This window comes from Erinaceus europaeus, chromosome 10 (genome assembly GCF_950295315.1).
Source record: "Erinaceus europaeus chromosome 10, mEriEur2.1, whole genome shotgun sequence".
NCBI classification, from domain to species: Eukaryota; Metazoa; Chordata; class Mammalia; order Eulipotyphla; family Erinaceidae; genus Erinaceus; species Erinaceus europaeus.
Window position 1 is genome coordinate 72,342,185 of NC_080171.1, and position 23,474 is coordinate 72,365,658.

Sequence of the window (23,474 nt, forward strand, 5' to 3'; positions counted from 1 at the left end):
ACCTATAGAATAGCAGCCTTAGCTCCAAGGTGCCATCTCTATTTAGCCCACAATGTAGCAGAAGAGAGCAGCATGTCCTTGGGGAAAGGCCAGAGTAAGAGGAAGCAGCACAGAGAAGAGAAAGAGAAAGTGAAAAGAGAGAGAGAGAGAAAAAACAAAACAGAAACCAGAAACCAGCATTGAAAAGGTCAAGCACTAAGAACTCAGCAAGAAAATCAAGGACTGTATCCCCCAAAAGGTTAGGGTTGCCATGAATGCTGATAACCATTAATGAGATGCTTAACTAGATGGTTCAAACCAGAACCTGTTTAACTTTACATTTTCTCACTATTACTTTGAATGTATTCCCTTTCACTGCTGTAAAACCTAAAGGGGATTGTTGCCAAATTGCTCCTGGTACTCTCCATACCGAATAAGACAAGGGGTTATAATAATAATAATAATTATTATTATTATTATTATTGGTTTGTCTATAGTAAAATATTTATTTTAAATGTTTTATTGTTTTTTAACATATATATCTAATCAATGTATACCAATGAATTATAAAAAACAATGAGTTCTGGGGCCGAGTGGTAGTGCACCTGGTTGAGTATACATGCTACAATGCACAAGGACCCAGGTTTAAGCCCCCCTACCCCCACCTGTAAGGAGAAAACTTCATGAGTGGTGAAGCAAGACTGCAGGTATCTCTCGTTTCTCTCCCTTTCTATCACTCCCTTCCCTCTTGATTTCTGGCTGTCTCTATCTAATAAATAAATAAAGATAATAAAAAATTTTAATTTTAAAAATAATTATGAGGTTTTTTTTTTTTTTTTTTTTTACCACAGTGTATAACACTGAACATAATGAACAATGCATAACCCTTTGGTCTTTAGTCTTTTTTTTTTTTTTTTACTTCCAGAGGTTTCAATGGGGCTCGCCTGTTTGCCATTCTTTCCCCCATTTTATTCATAGGACAGAGAGACATTGAGAGGGGAAGGGAGATAGAGCAGAAGAGAGAAAGATAGATACCTGTAGACCTGCTTTACCACTCATGAAGCATCCCTGCTACAAGTGGGGAGCAGGGGGACAAGCCTCGGTCTTTGCACATAGTAACTATCATCTGGCTCCCTGATCTTTAGTCTTAATACACATAAATTGTAATAAATCAGAAAAGGGGGGCTTTGCCAAATTTCATGTAAGTTTATCAGTTTCATCCACCTGGATCTTTTACATGAGAAAAATCAAAGATTAGATAGTCACAACAATGTCATTTTTCCCATTTTCTTCCGCAGCTAAGTACATTAGGAATACAGGAGAATCCTGACAAAGCTTTCAGGAACAAAAATAATCAAAAAGGGCTAGGAGGTACTATGCTGTTGTGCACACACATTACCATGCTCAAGAACTCAGGTTCAAACCCCAGTGGGGACACGGGGCTTTAATTCTTACCTGATTCAAAGAAGCCGAGAGCCAGAATAGTATCGTAACTTATCCCAAGTATGTTTAGTTCACCAGAGGGAGATCTAGCCGCTAAATCCTAACCACTCGGGTGCCCTAATATATTTCTGCTATTTGGAACTAGAAGTATATATTTTGTCTTCTTGGGCTTTGTGGTGTATTAGATTATGGGGAACGTGGTGACCTGCAAATTCCTAAGGGACAAAAGGCAAGAAGTAAATAAGTGTTATACTGTGGCGCTGCCTCAGAAAATATGATGACATGAGCTGAATTATAGGCTGAGTGTACATTACTGCAGGGAGGCATGTATCAGTAGGCAGCATTGGACTTCCTTGTATTTTTATTTTTATCTCAGAAAATGCTCAACTTACCTCATTAGCTCAGAGGGATTTTTCAGGGTCAGTGAGCAACTTCTCCCTTCTACTTGTTCCCAACTTCTGAGAAGACAGAGTTGAATCATGTCACAATAACCCGAATCTGTCTCCTTCTCTCACCTAGGGGTTTTATAGTCAGTGTTTTGGTGCAGAATTTGTAGAAGTGATAAAAGACTCAGCTCCTGTGGACAAAACCAAGTTGGATCCTAATAAGGTATGGTGAAATTTGTATAAAAATATAAATAAAGAACCGCAAAGCTCTCAGATTCGGATTCCTCTTGTTCAACCCCTGAAACACAAAATGGCCTCCTCTTTTATGACTCTCCACCTCATTTAAAAGCACCCAGTGGGCTGGGGAGACAGTATAATGGGCTGGGGAGACAGTATAATGGTTCTGCAAATGGCTTTCATGCTTGAGGCTCTGAGACCCCAGGTTCAATCTCCAGCACTACAACCATAAGCCAGAACTAAGCAGTGCTCTGGTAAAATACATACATACATACATACATACATACATACATACATACATACATACATACATATAAACGATAAAAGCACCCAGTTTTATCCTCCTCCTCCTCCTTTTTCTTCTTCTTCACCTTTCTGTCTAGGATTCAATTACTATTTGGTTAGATCTGAAATAAACCAGATTCAAAGACAGGAATCATAATTAAAAGTTCTATTTATTAAGTACTAACCAAGAGATAATTCACCCAGTAGAGGACACACACTCTACCAAGCTTGAGGACCTGGGTTAAAGCTTCCAGCACCACATGGGAGCACCATACACAGCACTGGGGAAAGCTCCATGAACTGTGGAGCAGTGCTGTAGTGACTCTCCTCTTGCTCTCCCCCCCCCTTCTGTCTGTACCTGAAATCAAGAGGGAGAAAAAGTCTACTGAGAGCAGTGGAATCATGCACATAGGAGACCCCAGCCCCCTTTTGGCCCTAATACACCATTTCACTTTATCCTTCAATGGGTCTTGGAAATAGAAGATGATATTCCTATTTTACAAATTAGAGAACTGAGGTATAAAAAGACTAAGCAATTTCTAGGGCTGGGTAGTGGCATACCTGGTCGAGTGCACATGTTACAATGCACAAGGACCCAGGTTCAAGCCCCTGGCCCCCACCTGCATGGGGGAAGCTTTGGGAGTGGTGAAGCAGTGCTGTAGGTATTTCTCTTTCTCCCCCGCATCTCTCTCCCATCAGAAATCCCTCTTGATTTCTGACTGTCTCTATCCAATAAATAAAGATTAAAAAAAAAAAGGCTAACTAATTTCCCAAGATTTTGCAGTATGTGAACTCAGAGCTGGTCATCCCTAAACCCACAGTTAGTCATTGCTCTTCTTTTATACAAAACTGTAGACCTTATATCTAAAACATGTTATAAAATACAAACTTGGGGACTAGGCAGTATTTCATCTGGTTAGGTACACATATCACTAGGTACAAGGACCTGAGTTCAAATCTCCACTCCCCCACTGCAGGGGGGATGCTTCACAAGCAGAATCAGGTTTGCAGGTATCTGTCTTTCTCCCTCTCTTTCCCTCACCCCTCAATTTCTCTTTGTCCTGTCAAATAAAATTGAAAAAAAAATGAAAAAAGTGGGCTCTAGGAGCAGTGAATTCATAATACTGGCACCAAACCCCAGCAATAACCCTGATGGCAATTTAAGAAAAATAGAATGACAAAACATTATAATAAGTGATATACTGTTCTTATAAATAATAAAATAAAAATGAAATTGCTATAATAAAATTATTATAAAGATGATGCCCTATTAATCAGGACATATCAAAGCATCTTGAAACTTTGTTCCAGGAAACATGGACAAAGAACAAATTTGTTCTATTTTAAAATTTTTATTTATTTTGGTTAGACATAGAGAGAACTTGAAAGGAAAGAGGGAGACAGAGACAGAGAGAGAGATCTGGATCACTTCTTCACTACTCATGAAGCCACCCCCCCCCCACTCCCACAAGTAGGGAGTGGGACTAGAACCAGGGCCCTTGTGCATGGCAATATGTGCCACCACCCAGTCCCCCAGATGTGTTCATTATTAGACTACAGGATGGTCCCTACTTGCTCTGCCCAACTTACAAATCGATCTGTTCATAAGAGAACCATCCAAGCTGTAGGGAATAATCCAAGTTTAGAGTATTAATAAAGGCTAGAAGGCAGAATTCTGTCGTGATCTGGCAGGCTTATAAACCATGGAATCCAAACTCCACTTTCTGTTCTGTCCTCCAGAATATTATACAGATGACTTAAGAATGAGGAATTGGCCAGATTTTAGAGTTTGTTTTTCTGCATATTTCAGCAGACTTAATCACTGTGGACACATGCCCTCAGCTAGGAGTGCAACAGTGAGTGTGTGAGAGCCGAGCTGAGCTTCAGACAGAAGGGCTTGGGGTCCTTGAAGGACAGGCTGGCTATGTGTGTGCCAGAATATTCCATGCCCAGCACCTACTGTAGTGCAGAGTCACTGGTGGCATCCCTGATGCAGGGTGATCTTACCCCCTCTTTTAAAAGCACCCAGGGTAGATGGGGAGAATTTTAAATGGCAGTCCAAACCCTGAACTGTGACCCAATTTCATCATACTAGATGGTGATTTGTAGTCTGAGGTCAGTGGCCTCACCCATCTGCTTCAGTGGGATGGGGTCATTGGTATTCTTTTTTATTGTTACTCCTTTTTATTTTTCTGCCACTGGACTTATCACTGGGGCTCAGTGTCTGCACCATTCCATTTCTTTCATCAGCAGTTGTTTCCTTTTTTCCTTTCTTCTGAATAGAGGGTAAGAGACAGAGGGTAAGAGGCAGAGGGAGAAGCAGAGAGAAGGAGAGACACCACAGCATCACTCCACTGCCCATGAAGCTTCCCTCTTGCAGGTGCTCCCATGTGGTGAGTTGGGACTTGAACCTGAGTCTTTGCATATGGTTAGTAATGTGTGCACTCTACTGCTGAGCCACTTGCCAGCCCTGCTCCAAGCAAACACTTTCACATGGAGACAGAGAGATACCACAGCCCCAACTTCTTCCAGTGCTGTAATAATTCTATGTGGTCTACTGGGGGCTTGAACCTGGGTCAAATAAATGGCAAAACAGGTGCCCTCTGACAGAGTTACCTGCCCCAGCCCTGATATCTTCCTTCATGATAAACATCCTTCATTTCTTTTTTGTTTTTCCTATTTTATTTAATAGGACAGAGAGAAATTTGAGAGGGGAAGTAAGAGGGAGGGAAGGAGAAAGAGAGACACCTGAAAACCTGCTTCTCGACTTGTGAAGTATCCCTGATGCAGATGGGGCTCAAACCTGGGTACCTTTGGCAGTCCTTGTGTGTAGTACTATGTGCACTTACCCGGTGCGTCACTGCCTGGCTCCTGATAAATGTCCTTCTTCACAAGGCATGTGTGTCTACATATATGAACACGGGCCTCTTTTTTTGTATTAAAATTTTTAATGTCGTTGTAGTTTTTTTGTTGTTATTGATGTTGTTGTTAGGACAGAGAGAAATGGAGAGAGGCGGGGAAGACAGAGGGGGAGAGAAAGATAGACACCTGCTGACCTGCTTCACCGCCTGTGAAGTAACTCCCCTGCAGGTGGGGAGCCGGGGGCTCGAATTGGGATCCTTAGGCTGGTCCTTGCGCTTTGCACTACTTGCGCTTAATCCGCTGCACTACCGCCCGGCCTGAATCCCCACAGGCCTCTTTAAATAAGGTAAGTGGCATAGAATTCATTCTTGGAGTGTTTGACTCTGCAACTTGACAAACACATCTTTTCATCACTATGTTCAATATATAGAAGACACCATGACCCAGAATATTCTCCTGCACAGTTACAGTCACTCCTCCCTCTATCTGTTCTTTTCTTCTTCTCTTCTTATTTTAAACGATCACCAGGGTTATCACTAGGACTCCGTGCCTGCATGACTAAGCCACCGCTCCTGGTGGCCATTTTTTCCTTTCATTCATTCTTGTTAGGACAGAAAGAAATTGGGGGCGGAGGCGCCAGGCAGTAGCACAGTGAGTTAAGTGGACATGGTGCAAAGATCAAAGACCAGCATAAGGATCCCGGTTCCAGCTCCTGGCTCCCCACCTGCAGGGGAGTTGCTTCACAAGTGGTGAAGCAGATCTGCATGTGTATCTTTCTCTCTCCCTCTCTGTCTTCCTCCTCTCTCTATTTCTCTCTGTCCTATCCAACAACAACAACAATGTAACAACAAGATAAAACAACAAAGGCAACAAAATGGAGAAAATGGCCTCCAGGAGCAGTGGATTTGTAGTGCAGGCACCCAGCTCCAGCAATAACCCTTGGAGCACAAAAAAGAAAGAAATTGAGAAAGAAGAGGAAGGTAGAGGAGAGAGACAGAGAGACAACTGCAGTAATTGCTTCATTGCTCATGAAGCTTACCACCTGCAGGTGGGGACCAGAGATTGAACCCAGGTCCTTGCAGATACTTATGTATGTACTTAACCAGGCTAGCCCAGACCCCACCTCCTGCTACTTCTAGTTGATGATCTGTATCCTGTCTCTGTAGCTTTGCCTTGTCTAAAAAACCATAGAAACAGAATCATTCATCAAATAAGTAAAAAACTGTGGTAAATAAGTAGAATGTACAGCCTTTTAAAACTTTGTTATTGATTTGGATAGTGATAGAAATTGAGAGGGGAGGGGAAGATAGAGAAGAGTAGATACCTGCAACCTGCTTCGCCTCTTATGAAGCTTTCCTCTTTGCAGGTGGGACTGGGAGCTTGAATTCGGGTCCTCACTCATGGCAAAGTGGTGGCACAGGTGTGGCCCCTCTTTCTGCCTTAATTTTTTTTAAATCTTTATTTATTGGATAGAGACATCCAGAAGTCAAGAGGGTGACAGAGAGGGAGAGAAAACCTGTAGCACTGCTTCACCACTCACAAAGTTTTCCCCCTGCAGATGGGGACCCGGAGGCTTGAACTGGGGACCTTGCACATTGTAATACGCGCTCAACCAGGTGCGCCACCACCTGGCCCCTCTTGCAGCCTTTTTGAGTCTGGCTTCTCTCACTTGCACAATCCCCTTGAGAAATTGCTCCATGTTTGTAGGGTCATTCACCCCTTCTTTCCCCTTCCGTTTTTTCTTCTCTCCCTCCTCCCCTCCCCTCCCCACCACAGGCCTACATTCAGATCACGTTCGTGGAGCCCTACTTCGATGAGTACGAGATGAAAGACAGAATCACCTACTTTGAGAAAAATTTCAATCTGCGCAGGTTCATGTACACCACGCCCTTCACGTTGGAGGGGCGGCCCCGCGGAGAATTGCACGAGCAGTACCGCAGGAACACGGTGCTCACCGCCATGCACGCCTTCCCCTATATCAAGACCAGGATCAGTGTCATCCACAGGGAGGAGGTAATGCACAGACGGGACAGGCGCTCAGTGGGGTCACTGCTAACAGGGCAGCTGGGAACCCTCCCAGGGCGACACGTCCCCCTCCCTCATGCTCCTTCAGGCAAGACAGGAGGGAGTCTGGGAAGCCACACCAGCATGCTTGACCATGCAAGAGAACCTGGGTTCAAGTCCAGGCCACCACCTAGGAGCACTTGCATGAGGGAAGCTTCCTAAGTGGTACTGCAATAACTCTCCTCTCTCTGTCTCCTCTCTCACACTCTGGCTTTAAAAGAATAAAAAAGAAATCCTATTGTGGTGGTTATCCTCTCACTTTTTAAAAAATTAGTATTCAGACCCTTATTTATTTATTGGATAGAGACAGAGAAATTGAGAGGGAAAGAGGAGTAGAGAGGGAAAGAGAAAGATACCTGCAGCATTGTTTCACCACTCATAAGCTTCCCTGATCTAGGTGGGGACTGGGGGCTTGAACCCAGGCCCTTGCACTCAACTGGGGACATCACTACCTAGCCCCCGTTCTCTTACTTTTGTGGCTCCAAGGAATTCCATTTAGGCAGCAACAGTTTTGTAGTTCTACTTTCTGTCCTAAAGTTCTATCTTTAATGTAAGTATGTTTACATTATAATAGTTGTAATGATTTCATAATTACATGGGATATATTTGTATGTTAATGATTAACTTATATGAAATGCATATATTTAAATTTTTACATTTTTCCATACACACACACTTTTTTTTCTTTTGCCACCAGGGTTATCACTGAGGCTCCTACATGCAAATTCTACCCATTTCTTTTGTAGAGGGTGAGAGAAGAGGGAGAGACACCTGCAGCACTACTTTACTGCTATTGAAGCTTCCCCCTGAAGATGGGGACCAGGGGCTAGAATCTAAGTCCTCTCACATAGCAGCATGTATACACTGTTCAGTGAGCTGTCACCCAACCCCTAAAATGTAAATCTGTCTTGTAGCCTATAGATGCTTGAGGCATAGTTTGTGTCATTGGTTATTAGAGATAGAGACAATAGATGAGCAGCCCCAAAAAGTCAGCTGTGACACCACACAAGAGTGAAGGGACAGGGACACCTGCTAGATTCTAGCTCCAACTTCTCCCATGACTTCACACAAACCACTTATTGTAATTAATTTTTTCATCCATACATTGATGGGAAAGGTTGTTCTCTCTTCTCTGGTTCTCTGTACAGCTGAAGATTTCTAGTCCATTGTGATAGGATCAATCACAGATAGAACATATATCTCAAGTCATAGAACCACTCAAAATTGGATGCACTTCAAATATTTTCTTTAAATTTAAAGCATAGACATGCACATTTCTTCGCCACTCATTTTTACACAGGGCCTGAAATTTTACTGTGATTTTGGCTTGACTGATCTCAGTTCAGCATTGTCTTTCCTCTGTAAACTCGAACACATAATGCCCTGTCTATAATTTTCAGTTTGGGTTTCTACAAAGCAGAGTGAGAGCTTAAAGACCCTTGCCAACAAGTGCGAGAACATAATCCCTCTGAGTTTATATTATTTCTTGGCTCCTGGGCTTTTGCATTTGTCTTGCACACATCTAATATTACAGGAATCTCTACACCAACTCAATCTGAGAAGGTCTTGTCCAAGCACCCAGCTTGGTTTTTATAGAAACATTTATTTTTGCTTTCCACATCTGGCTTAGACATTATTTAATTAGATGAGCTCATTAAAATAACAAGTACAACAAGCAAATGAGTTCAGTGAACAAACAGGGATGAATGTGTAGTGAAGAAACACTTTAATGGGCAGAAGCATACGCAGCTCTGAGAAGAGTAACTCACCAGCTAGAGAATTAAGCAAGACAGGCAATCAGTCAGTGAAAGCCAGGAAGGTCTAAGCCAGTGATTCAGGTAGTAGCAGCTTAGAAGGCATCTGCTAGATTTCTTATTAACAGATCTATGTGAGGAAGAGAGGGAGAGGAATAGAGAACCAGAGCATCACTCTGGTGCATGTGATGCTTGACTCAAAGTCAGGACCTGGCACTTGAGATTCCAATGCCCTACCCACTGAGCCACCTCCTAGACCACTTACTGTGGACTTTTAAACAGCAGGCAAAGCACAGAAATAAACTCATGGTCCCAATAAGAGTCTTACAACATGTTATGGCCTTCTGGAGTTCCCTGAGAACCTCAGTGAACCCACTGACTGGAGCTGTTATAACAAATCATCACACACTGGGTGGCTCACACAGCAGAAATGTGTCAGCTCACAGTTCTGGATGCCAGGGCTTCAAATTCAAGATGTGGTTAGAATTGGTTTCTAATGAGGAAAAGAACTATTCTAGACCTTCTCCCTGTGCCTTTTCATATCATCATCCTTATTTTATTTTATTTTATTTTATTTTATTTTATTTTATTTTATTTTATTTTATTTTTGCCTCCAGCATTATTGCTGGGGGCTTGGTGCCTGCGCCATGAATCCACTGCTCCTGGAGGCCATTTTTTCCCTTTTGTTACCCTGGTGGTTTTTATCGTTGTTGTGGTTATTATTACTGTTGCCAGTGATGTCGTTGTTTTGGGATAGGACAGACAGAAATGGAGAGAGGAGGGGATGACAGAGAGGGGGAGGGAAAGATAGACACCTGCAGACCTGCTTTACCACCTGTGAAGCGACTCTCCTGCAGGTGGGGAGCCAGGTGCTTGAACCAGGATCCTTATGCCAATCCTTGTGCTTTGCGCCATGTGCACCTAACCCGCTGCGCTACCACCTGACCCCCCATCCTTCTTTTATTTTTAAAACTTTATATTTTTTAACTTTATCTTATTTGACGGGGCAGAGAGAAATTAGGGGAAGGGGACAGAGAGGGAGAAAGAAAGAGAGACATCTGTAGCACTGCTCCACCACTCATGAATCTTTCCCCCTGCTGGTGAGAATGGAGGTTTGAACTTGAGTCCTTGGACATATTAACACATGCACCTAACTAGGTGCACCACCACCTGCCCCTTCCCATCATTCTTCTGTCCATATCTCTGCAAAAAAAATTTCCTCTTATTATCATAGAGACATTGCTCACATTAGATTAGTGTCCATCCTAATGTCCTCCTTTTGATTTGATTACCTCTAGAAAGAACCTGTATCAAATATGATCACATTCTAAAGTGCTGGGGTTAGGACTACAATACGTGAGTGTGGGGGCTATGGTACAATGCCACCTATAACATCTATATTAAACCAGCAGAACATAGAAATTACTAGATTGACCCATAATAGAAAATCTTATTTGTTAAGGATTCATCTCTAAGTGGGGAATATGCCAAGAGTCTTGAGATACACTGGGGAAGAATGTCTTGTGTGCTGTGCTTCTAATAGCTGTCCTAAGTATGTTGATTAACTTGTTCAACAGTAAGGAAAGGAGCCTGACAATGCAAAGAGAACAATGACTTTGAATGTAGATGTAATTGTAACCAAACTCTGGCCCCCTCACTCACTGCCTTTGTCATTTTGTGCCACTTTCTTAATCTAGCAAGCCTCTCTTTGACTACAAAATTGAGAAGAGAATAAAGTTGCTGTAAGTAAGAGACAGAGAGACAGAGGGGGGGAGAGGGAGAGGGAGAGGGAGAGGGAGAGAGAGAGAGAGAGAAAGAAATGGATGTGCTAAGAATGTATTGGGTTTTTTTTTTTTCTCTTAGCCTGGTTAAATTATTTTAGAATTCTCTGAAAGCATCTCCTTAACTGCTTTTTCAAATCCATGTGTGTTCTCTGTCATAGTTTCAGGTTTGCTCTCATGACTTTTTTTTTCTTTTGAGAGAGACAGTGAGAGACCACAACACGGAAGCTTCCTCCAGTGCTATGGGGGCTGGGCTCAAACCTGGGTGGTGCACATGACAAGGCAGCTCACTATCTAAGTGAACTATTTCATTAAGCCAGTTCATGACTTTATTTATTTATGTATTTATTTATTTATTTCCACCAGGGTATGTATGGTACATGCACAAGAGTCTACCACTTCTGAAAACTATTTTTCTTCTCCTTTCTTCCTTTCTTTTCTTTCTTTTTTCCATGTTTTTTTATTAGATAGGACTGTGAGAAATTGGGGGGGGGGGAGAGACACCTGCAGCACTGCTTCACCAGTTGTGAAGCTTTCCCCCAGCAGGTGGAAGCAGGGGCTCGAATCTGGGTCCTTATTCATGGTAAAGGTTGTACTCAACTGGGTGGTGTACCAGCATTCAGTCTCCAGTCCATGGCATTTAAGAGCAGACATTCCATCCACAGAAAATGGAAAGCTAGACTTCCAAGCATTATGTCCTAAATTCAACCCCAGGCACTACATATGTTAGGTAGATGCTCTGGCCTCTCTTCCTTTCTCTCTCTCTCTCTCTCTCTCTCTCTCTATATATATATATATATATATATATATATATATATTTAAATCTCTCTTCATAAAATAAACTTATTTTAAAGTAGCAATTATGTTTTAAAAGACTTGACTTTCCTACATTTTGCCTCTTGTGTTTAGTTTGTTTTAACACCAATCGAAGTTGCCATTGAAGATATGAAGAAGAAAACCTTGCAGTTGGCAGTGGCCATTAACCAGGAACCCCCAGATGCTAAGATGCTTCAAATGGTGCTGCAGGGATCCGTTGGAGCCACTGTCAATCAGGTGAGCTAAATCAGCTGGTGGCAGCTGCTCCGCTTCTTGTTATTTCAGTTGTCCTTACACTTCTGCTACATCTTCCTTGCTAGAGGGTGATGTGGAGTCTTGTCAACATGTCAGTGGCGTCCTTAAAAATAGAGGAAACACCTTGTGAGGCAAATACAGAAGCATTTAAAGAGTTCTCTTCTGCTTCATGTAACCAACAACTTAAGGTAGTAAAGATATCCTAGAGAAGAGTAGACCATCTCTAAGGAGTAGGTGAGACTTCTCTGAGAATTTTTCTTTTGGGGCTCACCTGACAAATGCTTCTGTTCTTGAATATTATTGATACGTTAGTCATACCTAATTTAGGTGGAATTATATCAAAGTTTGAGACTAAAACTAGGAAGAAAGGGTCCAGAACATGTAACCCCTGGGTCTATTACAAGGTGAACCCAGCATGCTAAGGTCCTTAACTAACCAACAATGACCTAGGGTCAAGATTTCTTGGGCCAATTCAACCACTTGAACCCTAACTCCCAAATTCATCATGTAACATCTATAGACCTGTATCAGATGGAGGGAAGTACTGGCTTACCTTCTGGTCAGTGAAGAACTTTCATTTCCGATCTAATCCAACCACACACCTCCACAGTCACAAATTCAGTAAATCAGTACTCTTTCATTGCTCAGATCAACCAGAATCCTCTGCAGAACTTCTGTATTCATGGAATATCAAGGGAGCAGAAAAGAAATGACTATTATATATATAAGATCAGAAAATATTATGAAGCTTTGGACTTTGTAAGTCCCATTCCTTTGATGAAAAGGGAAGCTGTATTAACTCCAACCACAGACTATATATGTACTCAAGCCAACAGTTACACAAAATGGTGCTTACCATTAAGGCAGCTGGACAAGTGAATGTGAATGAAAGGATCGGGACAGTCTCCAGTTTTAGATGAACAACTCGGAGCAGTATAGTTTGTTGTAGTTCTATTATTTTTTTTTATTTCTTTATTGGGGAATTAATGTTTTACATTCAACAGTAAATACAATAGTTTGTACATGCATAACATTTCTCAGTTTTCCATATAACAATAAAACCCCCACTAGTTCCTCTTACAGGACCTGTATTCTCCCCCACCCACCTATGCACCCCACAGTCTTACTTTGGTGCAATATGCCAATTCCAGTTCAGGTTCTACTTGTGTTTTCTCTTCTGATCTTGTTTTTCAATTTCTGCCAGTGAGTGAGATCATCCCATATTCATCCTTCTGTTTCTGACTTATTTCACTTAACATGAATTTTTCAAGGTCCATCCAAGATCGGCTGAAAATGGTGATGTCACCATTTTTTATTGCTGAGTAGTATTCCATTGTGTATATATACCACAACTTGCTCAGCCATTCATCTGTTGTTGGATACCTGGGTTGCTTCCAGGTTTTGTCTATTACAAATAGTGCTGCTTAGAATACATGTGTACACAGGTCTTTTTGGATGGGTGTGTTGGTTTCCTTAGGATATATCCCCAGGAGAGGAATTGTAGGGTCATAGGGTAGGTCTATTTCTAGCCTTCTGAGAGTTCTCCAGACTGTTCTCCACAGAGGTTGGACCAATTGCCATTCCTGCCAGCAGTTCAGGAGGTTTCCTTTGACCCCACACACTCTCCAGCATTTGCTGCTGTTACCTATTCTGATGCATGACATTCTCACAGGAGTGAAGTGGTATCTCATTGTTGTCTTTATTTGCATTTCTCTGACAAAGACTTGGAGCATTTATTCATGTGTTTCTTGGCCTTTTGGATCTCTTCTGTGGTGAATATTATGTCCATGTCCTCCCCCCATTTTTGCATTGGGTTACTTGTTTTCTTGTTGTTGAGTTTGGCAAGCTCTTTATATATTCTGGTTATTAGCCTCTTGTCTGATGTATGGCATATAAAGATCTTCTCCCATTCAGTGAGGGGTCTCTTGGTTTGGGTAGTAGTTTCTTTTGCTGTACAGAAGCTTTTTAATTTGATGTAGTCTCATAGGTTTATACTTGCCTTAGTCTTCTTTGTAATTGGGTTCATTTCTTTGAAGATGTCTTTACAATTTAGATGGAAAAAAATTCTGCCAATATTTTCCTCTAAGTGTCTGATAGTTTCTGGTCTAACATCCAAGCCCTTGATCCACTTGGAACTTACTTTTGTATTTGGTGAAATATAGTGGTTCACTTTCATTCTTCTGCATTGTTTCAACCCAATTTTTCCAACACCATTTGTTGAAGAGACTCTGCTTTCCCCATTTAATAGTCTGGGCACCTTTGCCAAAGATTAGATGCCCATAGGTGTGGGGAAGCTTACTTCTGGGCTTTCAATTCTATTCCACTGGTCAGTGTCTGTCTATTCATGTTGCAGTACCAAGCAGTTTTGATGACAATGGCCCTATAATACAATTTGAGATCTGGGAGTGTGATGACTCGAGTTCTGTTCTTTCTTCTCAAGATTGTTTTGGCAATTCTAGGTCTTTTCTGTTTATGTTCCACATAACATTTGTAGCATTTGTTCTATTCTCCTAAAAAATGTGGTTGGGATCTTGATGGGGATAGCATTAAATTTGTAAATGGCTCTGGGTTGTATATTCATTTTGATGATGTTAATTCTTCCAACCCGTGAACATGTAATATCTTTCCACTTCTTTGTGTCTTTTTCAATTTCCTTGAATAGTATACAAGTCTTTCACTTCTTTGGCTATAGATTTATTCCTAGATATTTTTTGTTGTTGTTGCTATAGTAAAAGGAATTGATTTCTGGATTTCAACTTCTTCTATCTTAGTGTTTGCATAGAGGAATGCAACTGACTTTTGAATGTTAATTTTGTAGCCTGACACTTTACTATATTGCCAGTGATTTTCAAAGCTTCTTCCTGGATTCCTTAGGGTTTTTTCTGTATACTGTCATGCCATCTGCAAGTAGGGAGAGTTTGACTTCTTCTTTTCCAGTCTGTATGTCTTGCTCCTGCCTGATTGCTATGGCAAGAACTTCCAACACTATGTTGAATAATAATGGTTATAGTGGGCATCCCTGTCTAGTACCTGATCTGAGGGGAAATGCTTCCAGTTTTTCACCATTGAGTATGATGTTGGCTGTAGGTTTGCTATATATAGACTCTACTATCTTTAGGAATTTTCCATCTGTTCCCATTTTTTGTAGTGTTTTGATCATAAAGGGATATTGTATTTTGTCAAAGGCTTTCTCTGCATCTATGGATATGATCATGTGGTTTTTGGTCTTGCTTTTGTTGATGTGGTGGATCACGTTGATTGATTTACATATATTAAACCAACTTTGCATACCTGGGATAAACCACACTTGGTCATGATGAACAATCTTTTTAATATACTGCTGTATCTGTTTGGCTAGGATTTTGTTCATTATTTTAGCATCTATGTTCATCAGAGATATTGGTCTGTAGTTTTCTTTTTTGGTTGTGCCCCTGTCTGCTTTTGGTATCATAGTGGTCTTGGCTTCATAGAAGCTGGAAGGGAATATTCCAGTGTCTTCAATCTTCTGGAAGACTTGTAAAAGTAGAGGTATTAGTTCTTCTTTGAAGGTTTTGTAGAATTCATTTTTAAAACCATCTGGTCCAGGACTTTTATTTTCGGGAAAATTTTTGATAACTTTCAATTTCATTAGCTGTGATGGGTCTATTCATGTTATCTAGTTCCTCTTTACTTAGTTTTGGAAGTCCATATTCTGAGGGCAGTAGCAATGATGACTCACAGTTGCATTTAGTGAGTCTTAGGGAAGTCTTCTCCTCCCTTCAGCCATCTTTTTGCTGGTGAAACAGACTGGAGGTGGTGTCTCAACTGGAGACAGCTGGACTGTTACCAGCCCCTTAATATCTCCCTAGGCTCCTCTCTGTCCACGAGCCACACGTGTTTGCACTCACCAGTGATTTGGTGGGTTCCTGAAGTTGTTCTAGTCCTGTCTTGTTGCAGTCCCAGGTGGTCTCCTCTTGCCTTTAAATGTAAAGGAAACATTATTATTAGTATTGCATTAACCTACACTTATATTTCTAGTCCTAAAACTCCATAATCCTCCTAAGAGAACAAAGTTTCATGAGAGGTCATAACCTTCCTTGCTTTTGTTTGTTTGTTTTGTTTTTTTATGTTTTCATCAAACCAAAATCAAATCTTCAAACTAATAATTTATACGAACATTTTCAAAATTTAATTTTCCTTCTGATGTCAGTATTGTTTCTTACTTTTTACATCAGGGACCATTGGAAGTAGCTCAAGTGTTCTTGGCTGAAATTCCAGCTGACCCGAAGCTCTATCGCCATCACAACAAGTTAAGATTATGCTTTAAGGAATTCATAATGAGGTGAGAAGGGCAATGGCTGGAAACATAGTGGAATAGTGGTTCACTTCTGTCCAACCTTGTGATTACTCCCTTGTTTTTTTTCCCTTTTCACCCTGAAAAAAAAATGTGTTCCAACAGATACACTTTTGAAGTGACTATAGAGATCAGTTCATTCATTCATTCATTCAGCCAACATTATGGCACCCAAACCGTGTGCCAGGCCCTGTGTGACAAGTGTGCATGACAAGGCTGCAAGCAAAGCCATGCTCAGCTTGGGAATTTGTCTCCACCCGCAAGCAGTAGTGGACTTGTCTTCCACTCAATTTCCATGCATTGAAAACAATAGGAGAGCTTGTGTTGAATGTTGGGTTACTATACAATTTCACTAAGACCCCTCAGATCTTACCTGTCACATGGCTGAATGTTAGGGTGTGTCAGTTACATCCTCAACACAGCCAGTTGGTGCAGAAGCCTCCCCTGCCTTCGTTTAATTGCTTCTCAAGTCCAGTCAGCGTACTATGGCCTTTTTTAATGGACAGAATAACTATATTGTGTGGGGAGAGAGGGGGTTTGGTGTTCCTGGTTAAGTGCATGGCACCGTGCTCAAGGACCTAGGTGCAAACTCTTGCTCCCCTTGTGGAGGGGAAATACTTCACAGGTGGTGAACCAGATCTACAAGTGTTTCTATTCTCTTTCCCCTCTCAATTTCTGAGTCCTGTCAAACAATAAAACACAAAGGGAAAAAAAGTGAAAAAAAAAAAGGCCACCAGAAGCAGTGGATTCATAGTGCCAACACTGAGCCCCAACAATAATCCTGGTGGCGTGTTGTTTTTTTTTTTAAAGAATAACTATCTTGTCATGGTGTTTTACTAATGTATGGAACCCCACCCCACCCCACCCACCTGTCCCCCACCAACACACATACCCCACTGACTTCAGGCAGCCAAGGTGATACAGGAGTGGACAGTGTTGGGGGTTAAGTGTTAGGTTTTCCCTTAGGTGAGCTTCAGCTTCTAAGCAAACTTAGGCTGAGGGCTGATAAACATGGGTATCCAGGACGGATGCCAGTGTACCTGCTGTTGCTGATCACTAGCAGCAAAAAGGTTTATCTTCCTGGCTCTCTGCTCCACGACCATGGCTGGGCAGCCTACCATTCAGACAGTGTAGCCAGATAGAGCCATCCAGAACCTGGCAGGCAGACTCTCCACATTTCATGTGCAGCCAGCCAGTCCTGCTCCTCTTGATGGTTGCCAGTTCAAAATCTGGGGTCCACTCCTACATTATCCTACAACTAGGGAGAAAGAAATCTCAGGACCTCACAGGCAAAGATAGGGGATAGAATTTTTTTTTTTTTTTTTTACCAGAGCACTGCTCAACTCTGGCTTATGGTGGCGTGAGGGATTGAACCTGGGACTTTGGAGCCTCAGGCACAAGAATCTCTTTGCATAACCATTATTCCATCTACCCCCACCCAGAACATTGCTTGTTCCTCCTCTGATCCACTTCCTCCCATCTAATACATCATGCCCTTTACAACACGGCCTGAGTGTTTAAATTTTCTTCTTTTGGGGCAAGATGTTGGCGCACATGGTAGAGCACACATGTCACCATGCTCAAGGGCACAGGTTCAAGCACCCAGTCTCCACTTGTAGGAGGAAGCTTCACGAGAGGTGAAGCAATGCTGTAGGTATCTCTCTTTCTCCCTCTCTATCTTCCCTATTTATCTATCTAAAACTAAAACTTATATATCTACTCTAAAACTAAAACTCTTCTACTTTTTTTTTCCTAGTCAGCTGAGGCTTATAAAACAAAATACCATACACTGAGTAGCTTAATCAGAAACAATTTTTAAATGTTATTTTATTTTATTTTCCCTTTTGTTGCCCTTGTTGTTTTATTGTTATTGTTGTTATTGATGTCTTTGTTGTTGGATAGGACCAAGAGAAATGGAGAGAGGAGGGGAAGACAGAAAGGGGAAGAGAAAGACAGACACCTGCAGACCTGCTTCACCGCCTATGAAGTGACTCCCCTGCAGGTGGGGAGCTGGGGGCTCGAACCGGGATCCTCATGCCGTTCCTTGTGCTTGACGCCATATGCACTTAACCCACTGCACTATCCTCCCACTCCCCAGTCAAAAACCATTTTTTTATTTTTTTATTTTTTAACCAGAGCACTTTGCAGCTCTGGTTTATGGTGGTGCGGGGGGGATTGAACCTGGGACATTAGAGCCTCAGGCATGAGAGTCTGTTTGCATAACCACTATGCTATCTACCCTCCACAGTCAAAAACCATTTTAACCACACCAGAGACTGGGAAAGCTAAGATAAAGATGCTGACAGATTCAGTTCCTGGTGAGAGTCCTCTCTTGGGCTTGTAAATGGTCACCATCTTCCTGTGTCTTTACACATGCCTTATAAAAATACCTAACCTTGGGATGTGAATTCTCTCCTTCTGGTCTTATCTGGACCTAATTCCAGGCAGGATTCTTCCGCACATCTGATCACAGAGTTAGAAAACATGGGTTTGATTTTTTTTTTTTTAAACACCAGGATTATCGCTAGACTTCAGTGCCTCCACAACCCATTGCTGCTAGCAACATTTTTCCTTTTTTTTTTTTTTAAGGTAGTGAAAGACAGAGGGAGGGAGAGAGAGAGAGAGAGAGAGAGAGAGAGAAGGAGATGAGAGGAGATACCACAGCACAGCTCCATTACTTGCAAAACTTTCCCCCACAGATGCTCCTGTGTAAACTCATTACACTCACCTCACACAGGTGTTGTGGCTCCAGCTTCTGTAATCAGTCTGATTCCACTTTTCTTCCTTTCTCTTTCTCTCCCATCACTTGTTTTTGTTTGTTTGTTTGTTTTTACCAGAGCACTGTACATCTATGGTTTATGGTGGTGCTGGGGATTGAACCTGGGACTTGAAAGCTTCAGGCTTGAGAGTCTCTTTGTGTAACCATTAGGCTATCTCCCTGCCCTCTCCCAGCATGTTTTTTACTGTTCTTTCTTGGCACTTCCCCAGGTAGATATCAGGAAGAGGTTAAAGTTCATTTCCATTGCCATAAATCACTGGGTTATTTGTTTTGTTGTTTGCTTTGTAAACATGACAGGTTCTGTTCTGCAGTGATTTAAGTTTGAAGCTCAGATCTACAGTTCCCTCAAAGTATTATCTTGACCAAGCATCCTGACAATTCTGAGCTGCAGGGACCAAATAAAGATAAATATTCAGTTTCCTACTTTTTCAGACAAATTGATCAGAATGATGCATGTGAATCTCCTTGTATAGTGCCTGGGAAGTGGCAATAAGTCACTAGTATTGTCATTAGTATTTCCTGGGTGGCATTTCCACAGTAGACATACCTGGCTACTCCTCCTTAGAAACTCTGTTTCATTAAGTGAGAGTTGGGGCACACAAATCTGTATTTGGTGTCTCTTGGTGTGTCTAAAGACCTGACTGGGATCCCAGAGAATCAGGTGAAATAAAATCTAGGCCATAGAATATATCTAGGGTTGGTCCTTTGGAAGCAGTTGTAAGTTCCATTCTTAATGCTTGGAGGAGGAGGAGGAGGAGGAGGAGGAGGAGGAGGAGGAGACATATTGAGCATCAGAAGGAAGGAAGGAAGGAAGGAAGGAAGGAAGGAAGGGAGGGAGGGAGGGAGGGAGGGAGGGAGGGAGGAAGGAAGGGGAGTGCATTTGAAAAGTTCCACAACTGATTCTGATCTGATAAGTTTGCAAACACTGCTAGTAATACTCAATATTTTTTTAAAGATTTCTTTTATAGAGGCAGAGAGAAATTGAGAAGGGAAGGGGGAGATAGGAAGAAAGAGGTGCATGCAGCACTATTTCATTCACTCATGAAACCCCTAACCCCCACGCCCCACAAGTGGGGACTGGCAGCTTGAACCCTGGTCCTTGTCACTAATGTGTGTACTCTGCCAGGTGCACTGCTGCCCAGCCTTTTACTCAAGAAGTCTTACTATTCTCACTTCAAATTCACAAGAAACAAAGTTTAAGTGGCCAGGGAAAGTTGCAGCAGGTAGAGTGTCAGACTTGCAAACATGAGGGCAGTCCTCATGTTCAGGTCACAGCAGTAATCTGACTCACTAACTAATAAAATATTTTACTTCAAAAATAAAAAAGTAGGGAGTCGGGCAGTAGCACAGCGGGTTAAACGCATGTAGCGCAAAGCACAAGGACCGGCCTAAGGATCCTGGCTCGAGCCCCCAGCTCCCCACCTGCAGAGGACTGGATTCACAAGTAGTGAAGCAGGTCTGTAGGTGTCTATCTTTCTCTCCCCCTCTGCCTTCCTCTCCTCCATTTCTCTCTGTCCTATCCAACAACGATGACATCAATAACAATAATAACTACAACAATAAAAAACAAGGGCAACAAAAGGAAATAAATAAATAAACAAAAATAAAAAAGTAATTGGAGGTGGGGACACAAAATAGTTCACCTAGTAGAGTGTATGTATACTCAACATGCCCGAGGACCCAGGTTCAGATCCCTGGCCACCACATGGGAGCACCACCACATGGGAGCAGTGGAGCAGTACTGTGGTGTCTCTGTTCCTCTCTCTCTTTTTCGCCATCTGTCACCCACTATCTGAAAACAATAAATTAAGTAAATAGGGCCAAGAAGATAGTGTGTAGGGGTGCACACCGCACTTTCGTACCTGAGATCCCAGAGTTCCCAGGTTCAAGCACTTAAACAGATCTGGGTAGTGCTCTGATCTCTCTTTTCCACTAATTAAAATAAAATGAACATTTTTTAAAGTGAAACAAATGAAAAAAGAAATAAAACTTTGTCTCCGCTTTGATATTTGCCTCTCAGATGTGGTGAGGCTGTGGAGAAAAACAAGCGTCTCATCACGGCAGACCAGAGGGAGTACCAGCAGGAACTCAAAAAGAACTACAACAAGTTGAAAGAGAACCTCAGGCCAATGATAGAGCGGAAGATTCCGGAACTCTACAAGCCAATATTCAGGGTGGAAAGTCAAAAGAGGTAAGAGCAGAGCAGACGGGCATTCTTCCTATAGAATTAAAAAATAGAACTTGGCAGGGGAAGGGGGAGGTGGCTCACATGGTAGAGTACACATGCTGCCATGCCCAGGGATCTGGGTTTGAGCCCCAGGCTGCATGGGTGAGAGCCTGCAAGGGAGAAGCTTCATAAACAATGGAAAGGTGCTGTGTTGTCTCTTTTCTGTCTTTCTCCCTTCCTCTCTCTCTCATCTCTAGAGTAAATGGAGAAAAAAAAAATGGCTCTTAGGAGTAGTGGAGCTGTGCAGGCACTAAACACCAATGGCAATGTGGTAGCAAGACAAAAAGATATAGGACTGGGCCTCAGCAAGAGGCCTCTCCAGAAACTCTGAGGCTGGGAGTGGAGTCAGAGAAACAGCCAGCGTGTGCTCCACTGGCTTTTTTTTTTTTTTTTTAATTTCTTTATTGGGGAATTAATGTTTTACATTCAACAGTAAATACAATAGTTTGTACATGCATAACATTTCCTAGTTTTCCATATAACAGTACAACCCCCACTAGGTCCTCTGTCATCCTTCTTGGATCTGTACTCTCCCCATACACCCACCCCACAGAATCTTTTACTTTGGTGCAATACGCCAACTCCACTGGTTTGTATCCTGAGCCTCCCTACAGCTTCTCTCTGGCCCAAGGGTGGAGTAGGGCCTGGGGCAGGGGGCTCATGTTGGCCTCTGCCAGCAATCTTCCTAGGACAAACTGATTGCCTGGGTTTTTTTTTTGTTTGTTTGTTTGTTTGTTTTGTATCCTTCCATTTCTTTCACTAATTTATTTACCTACTGAGCTCTCCATCAGAGATGCCTGCCCAGTGGGTGGTCTCCACCACCCCCTCTTTCAAAAGCTGAGTGTCCTCTTCCTTTTCTTAATTTCAGAGACTCCTTCCACAGATCCAGTTTCAGGAAATGTGAAACCCAGTTGTCACAGGGCAGTTAAGAAAAACCACCTTCACCCTTGGAGACCAAGACCCTACAGACCTGGGAAAGGACTCACTGATCCTGAAAACAAAGGACATTTGCTACCAGGGGACAAATGGCTCACTCCCCAGTCAACAGGGCAGCACCTCAGAGGTTCAGGCAGCCCATACCCCTGGGGGTCACACACAGGTGGGGTCTGGCCAGATTTGGGCCATACCTACAGGTGAAAGTGACAGAGGATGACTAGCCAGGGATATCTGTGTATTTATTACAGCTTTTTTTTTTCCACCCTTACAATATTGTACAAAGCAAGGCAAAGGTAGCCTCTCCCACTGAAGCATCACCATCTGCCCTAGAGGTGACTTCCCCTAACCCAAATTGCCTGGGGGGAAATGGAGACTGTCCGGCAGTCTCATCAGCCTGTTCACACCACCACACCCCATCCCTGCTTTGGGGTTGGACAGGGGTCAGCTTGCAGAACAGAACATTTTCAAGGAGGGGAAACCTCCTTGTAAAGGGAATCCTTGTGGGAAATTTAAGAATCATGGCACTCAAGATTTGGAAAGAAATTAATGATGTGCGAGCCCAATCCTGTTTGCATAGAAGTGGTCTGATGGTTCTTTATCCCCGGCTTCTGGTTTCTGTTAAGTGGATTCAATGTGCTGTGAGAAAAAGGGCTCAAAGACTGACTGAGGAGCAACAAGGTACCTGAGCACCCACTGGGACCAGACAATGCACTTTGCTGAAGACAGATCCCTGGCAATGCTGTGTGTTTCTGCCCTTTTTCTCTGCTCTTACGCTTTTTTCACCTGCCCTTTGGGACCAATCCAATTGTTTGTAACAGGACAATATCTCTGCCTTCCTTTTGGAACAAGCGTGCCATCTGTCAGCATCCTTACCACAACTACACAGCATAATTACCAGCTTTGGGTCCTTTAGACACTGTGTTTTAGGAGAAAGATGAACAAAATGATTATCTGATAATTAAATTATATATTTTTCGTATGACTGATGACTTTGACTGGTACTGAAAAATGTAATAAGAGCTACATATGCACTGTCCTCCCTTTGTGACTCATGTATCTTATTTTTGACAACTCTGGACGTGTTAGAAAGCATTTCAAAGAAGAAAGATGTGGAGTCCTAGCCTTGGTCAGAGAGTGCTATTGGGATTACAGTAATAACAACAGCACTTGTTATGAAATATTTAGGGGCTGGGTAGGATGTACCTGGTTGAATACACACATTAACATGTGCAAGGACCTGAGTTCAAACCCTTGGTCCCCATCTACAAGAAGCAGCTTCATGAGAAGTGAAGTAGTGCTGCAAGTGTCTGTCTCTCTTCCTTCCTTCCTTTCTTTCT

The 23,474-nt window shown here is 42.4% G+C and overlaps 1 protein-coding gene across 3 annotated transcripts in view; it reads left to right on the plus strand.

Moving 5' to 3' along the window:
- The window catches only part of DOCK8 (dedicator of cytokinesis 8), a 220,581-nt gene extending 197,462 nt beyond the window's left edge, over positions 1 to 23,119 (plus strand). For all 3 annotated transcript variants that reach the window (XM_060199742.1, XM_060199743.1, XM_060199744.1), the window contains 6 exons: positions 1,942 to 2,031; positions 6,969 to 7,205; positions 11,701 to 11,844; positions 16,077 to 16,183; positions 20,995 to 21,165; positions 22,070 to 23,119. In XM_060199742.1, the coding sequence (XP_060055725.1) occupies positions 1,942 to 2,031; positions 6,969 to 7,205; positions 11,701 to 11,844; positions 16,077 to 16,183; positions 20,995 to 21,165; positions 22,070 to 22,130 (810 nt within the window). In that variant the 3' untranslated portion in view covers positions 22,131 to 23,119. The remainder of the gene's footprint in view (positions 1 to 1,941; positions 2,032 to 6,968; positions 7,206 to 11,700; positions 11,845 to 16,076; positions 16,184 to 20,994; positions 21,166 to 22,069) is intronic.
- Positions 23,120 to 23,474: the final 355 nt, after the last annotated feature.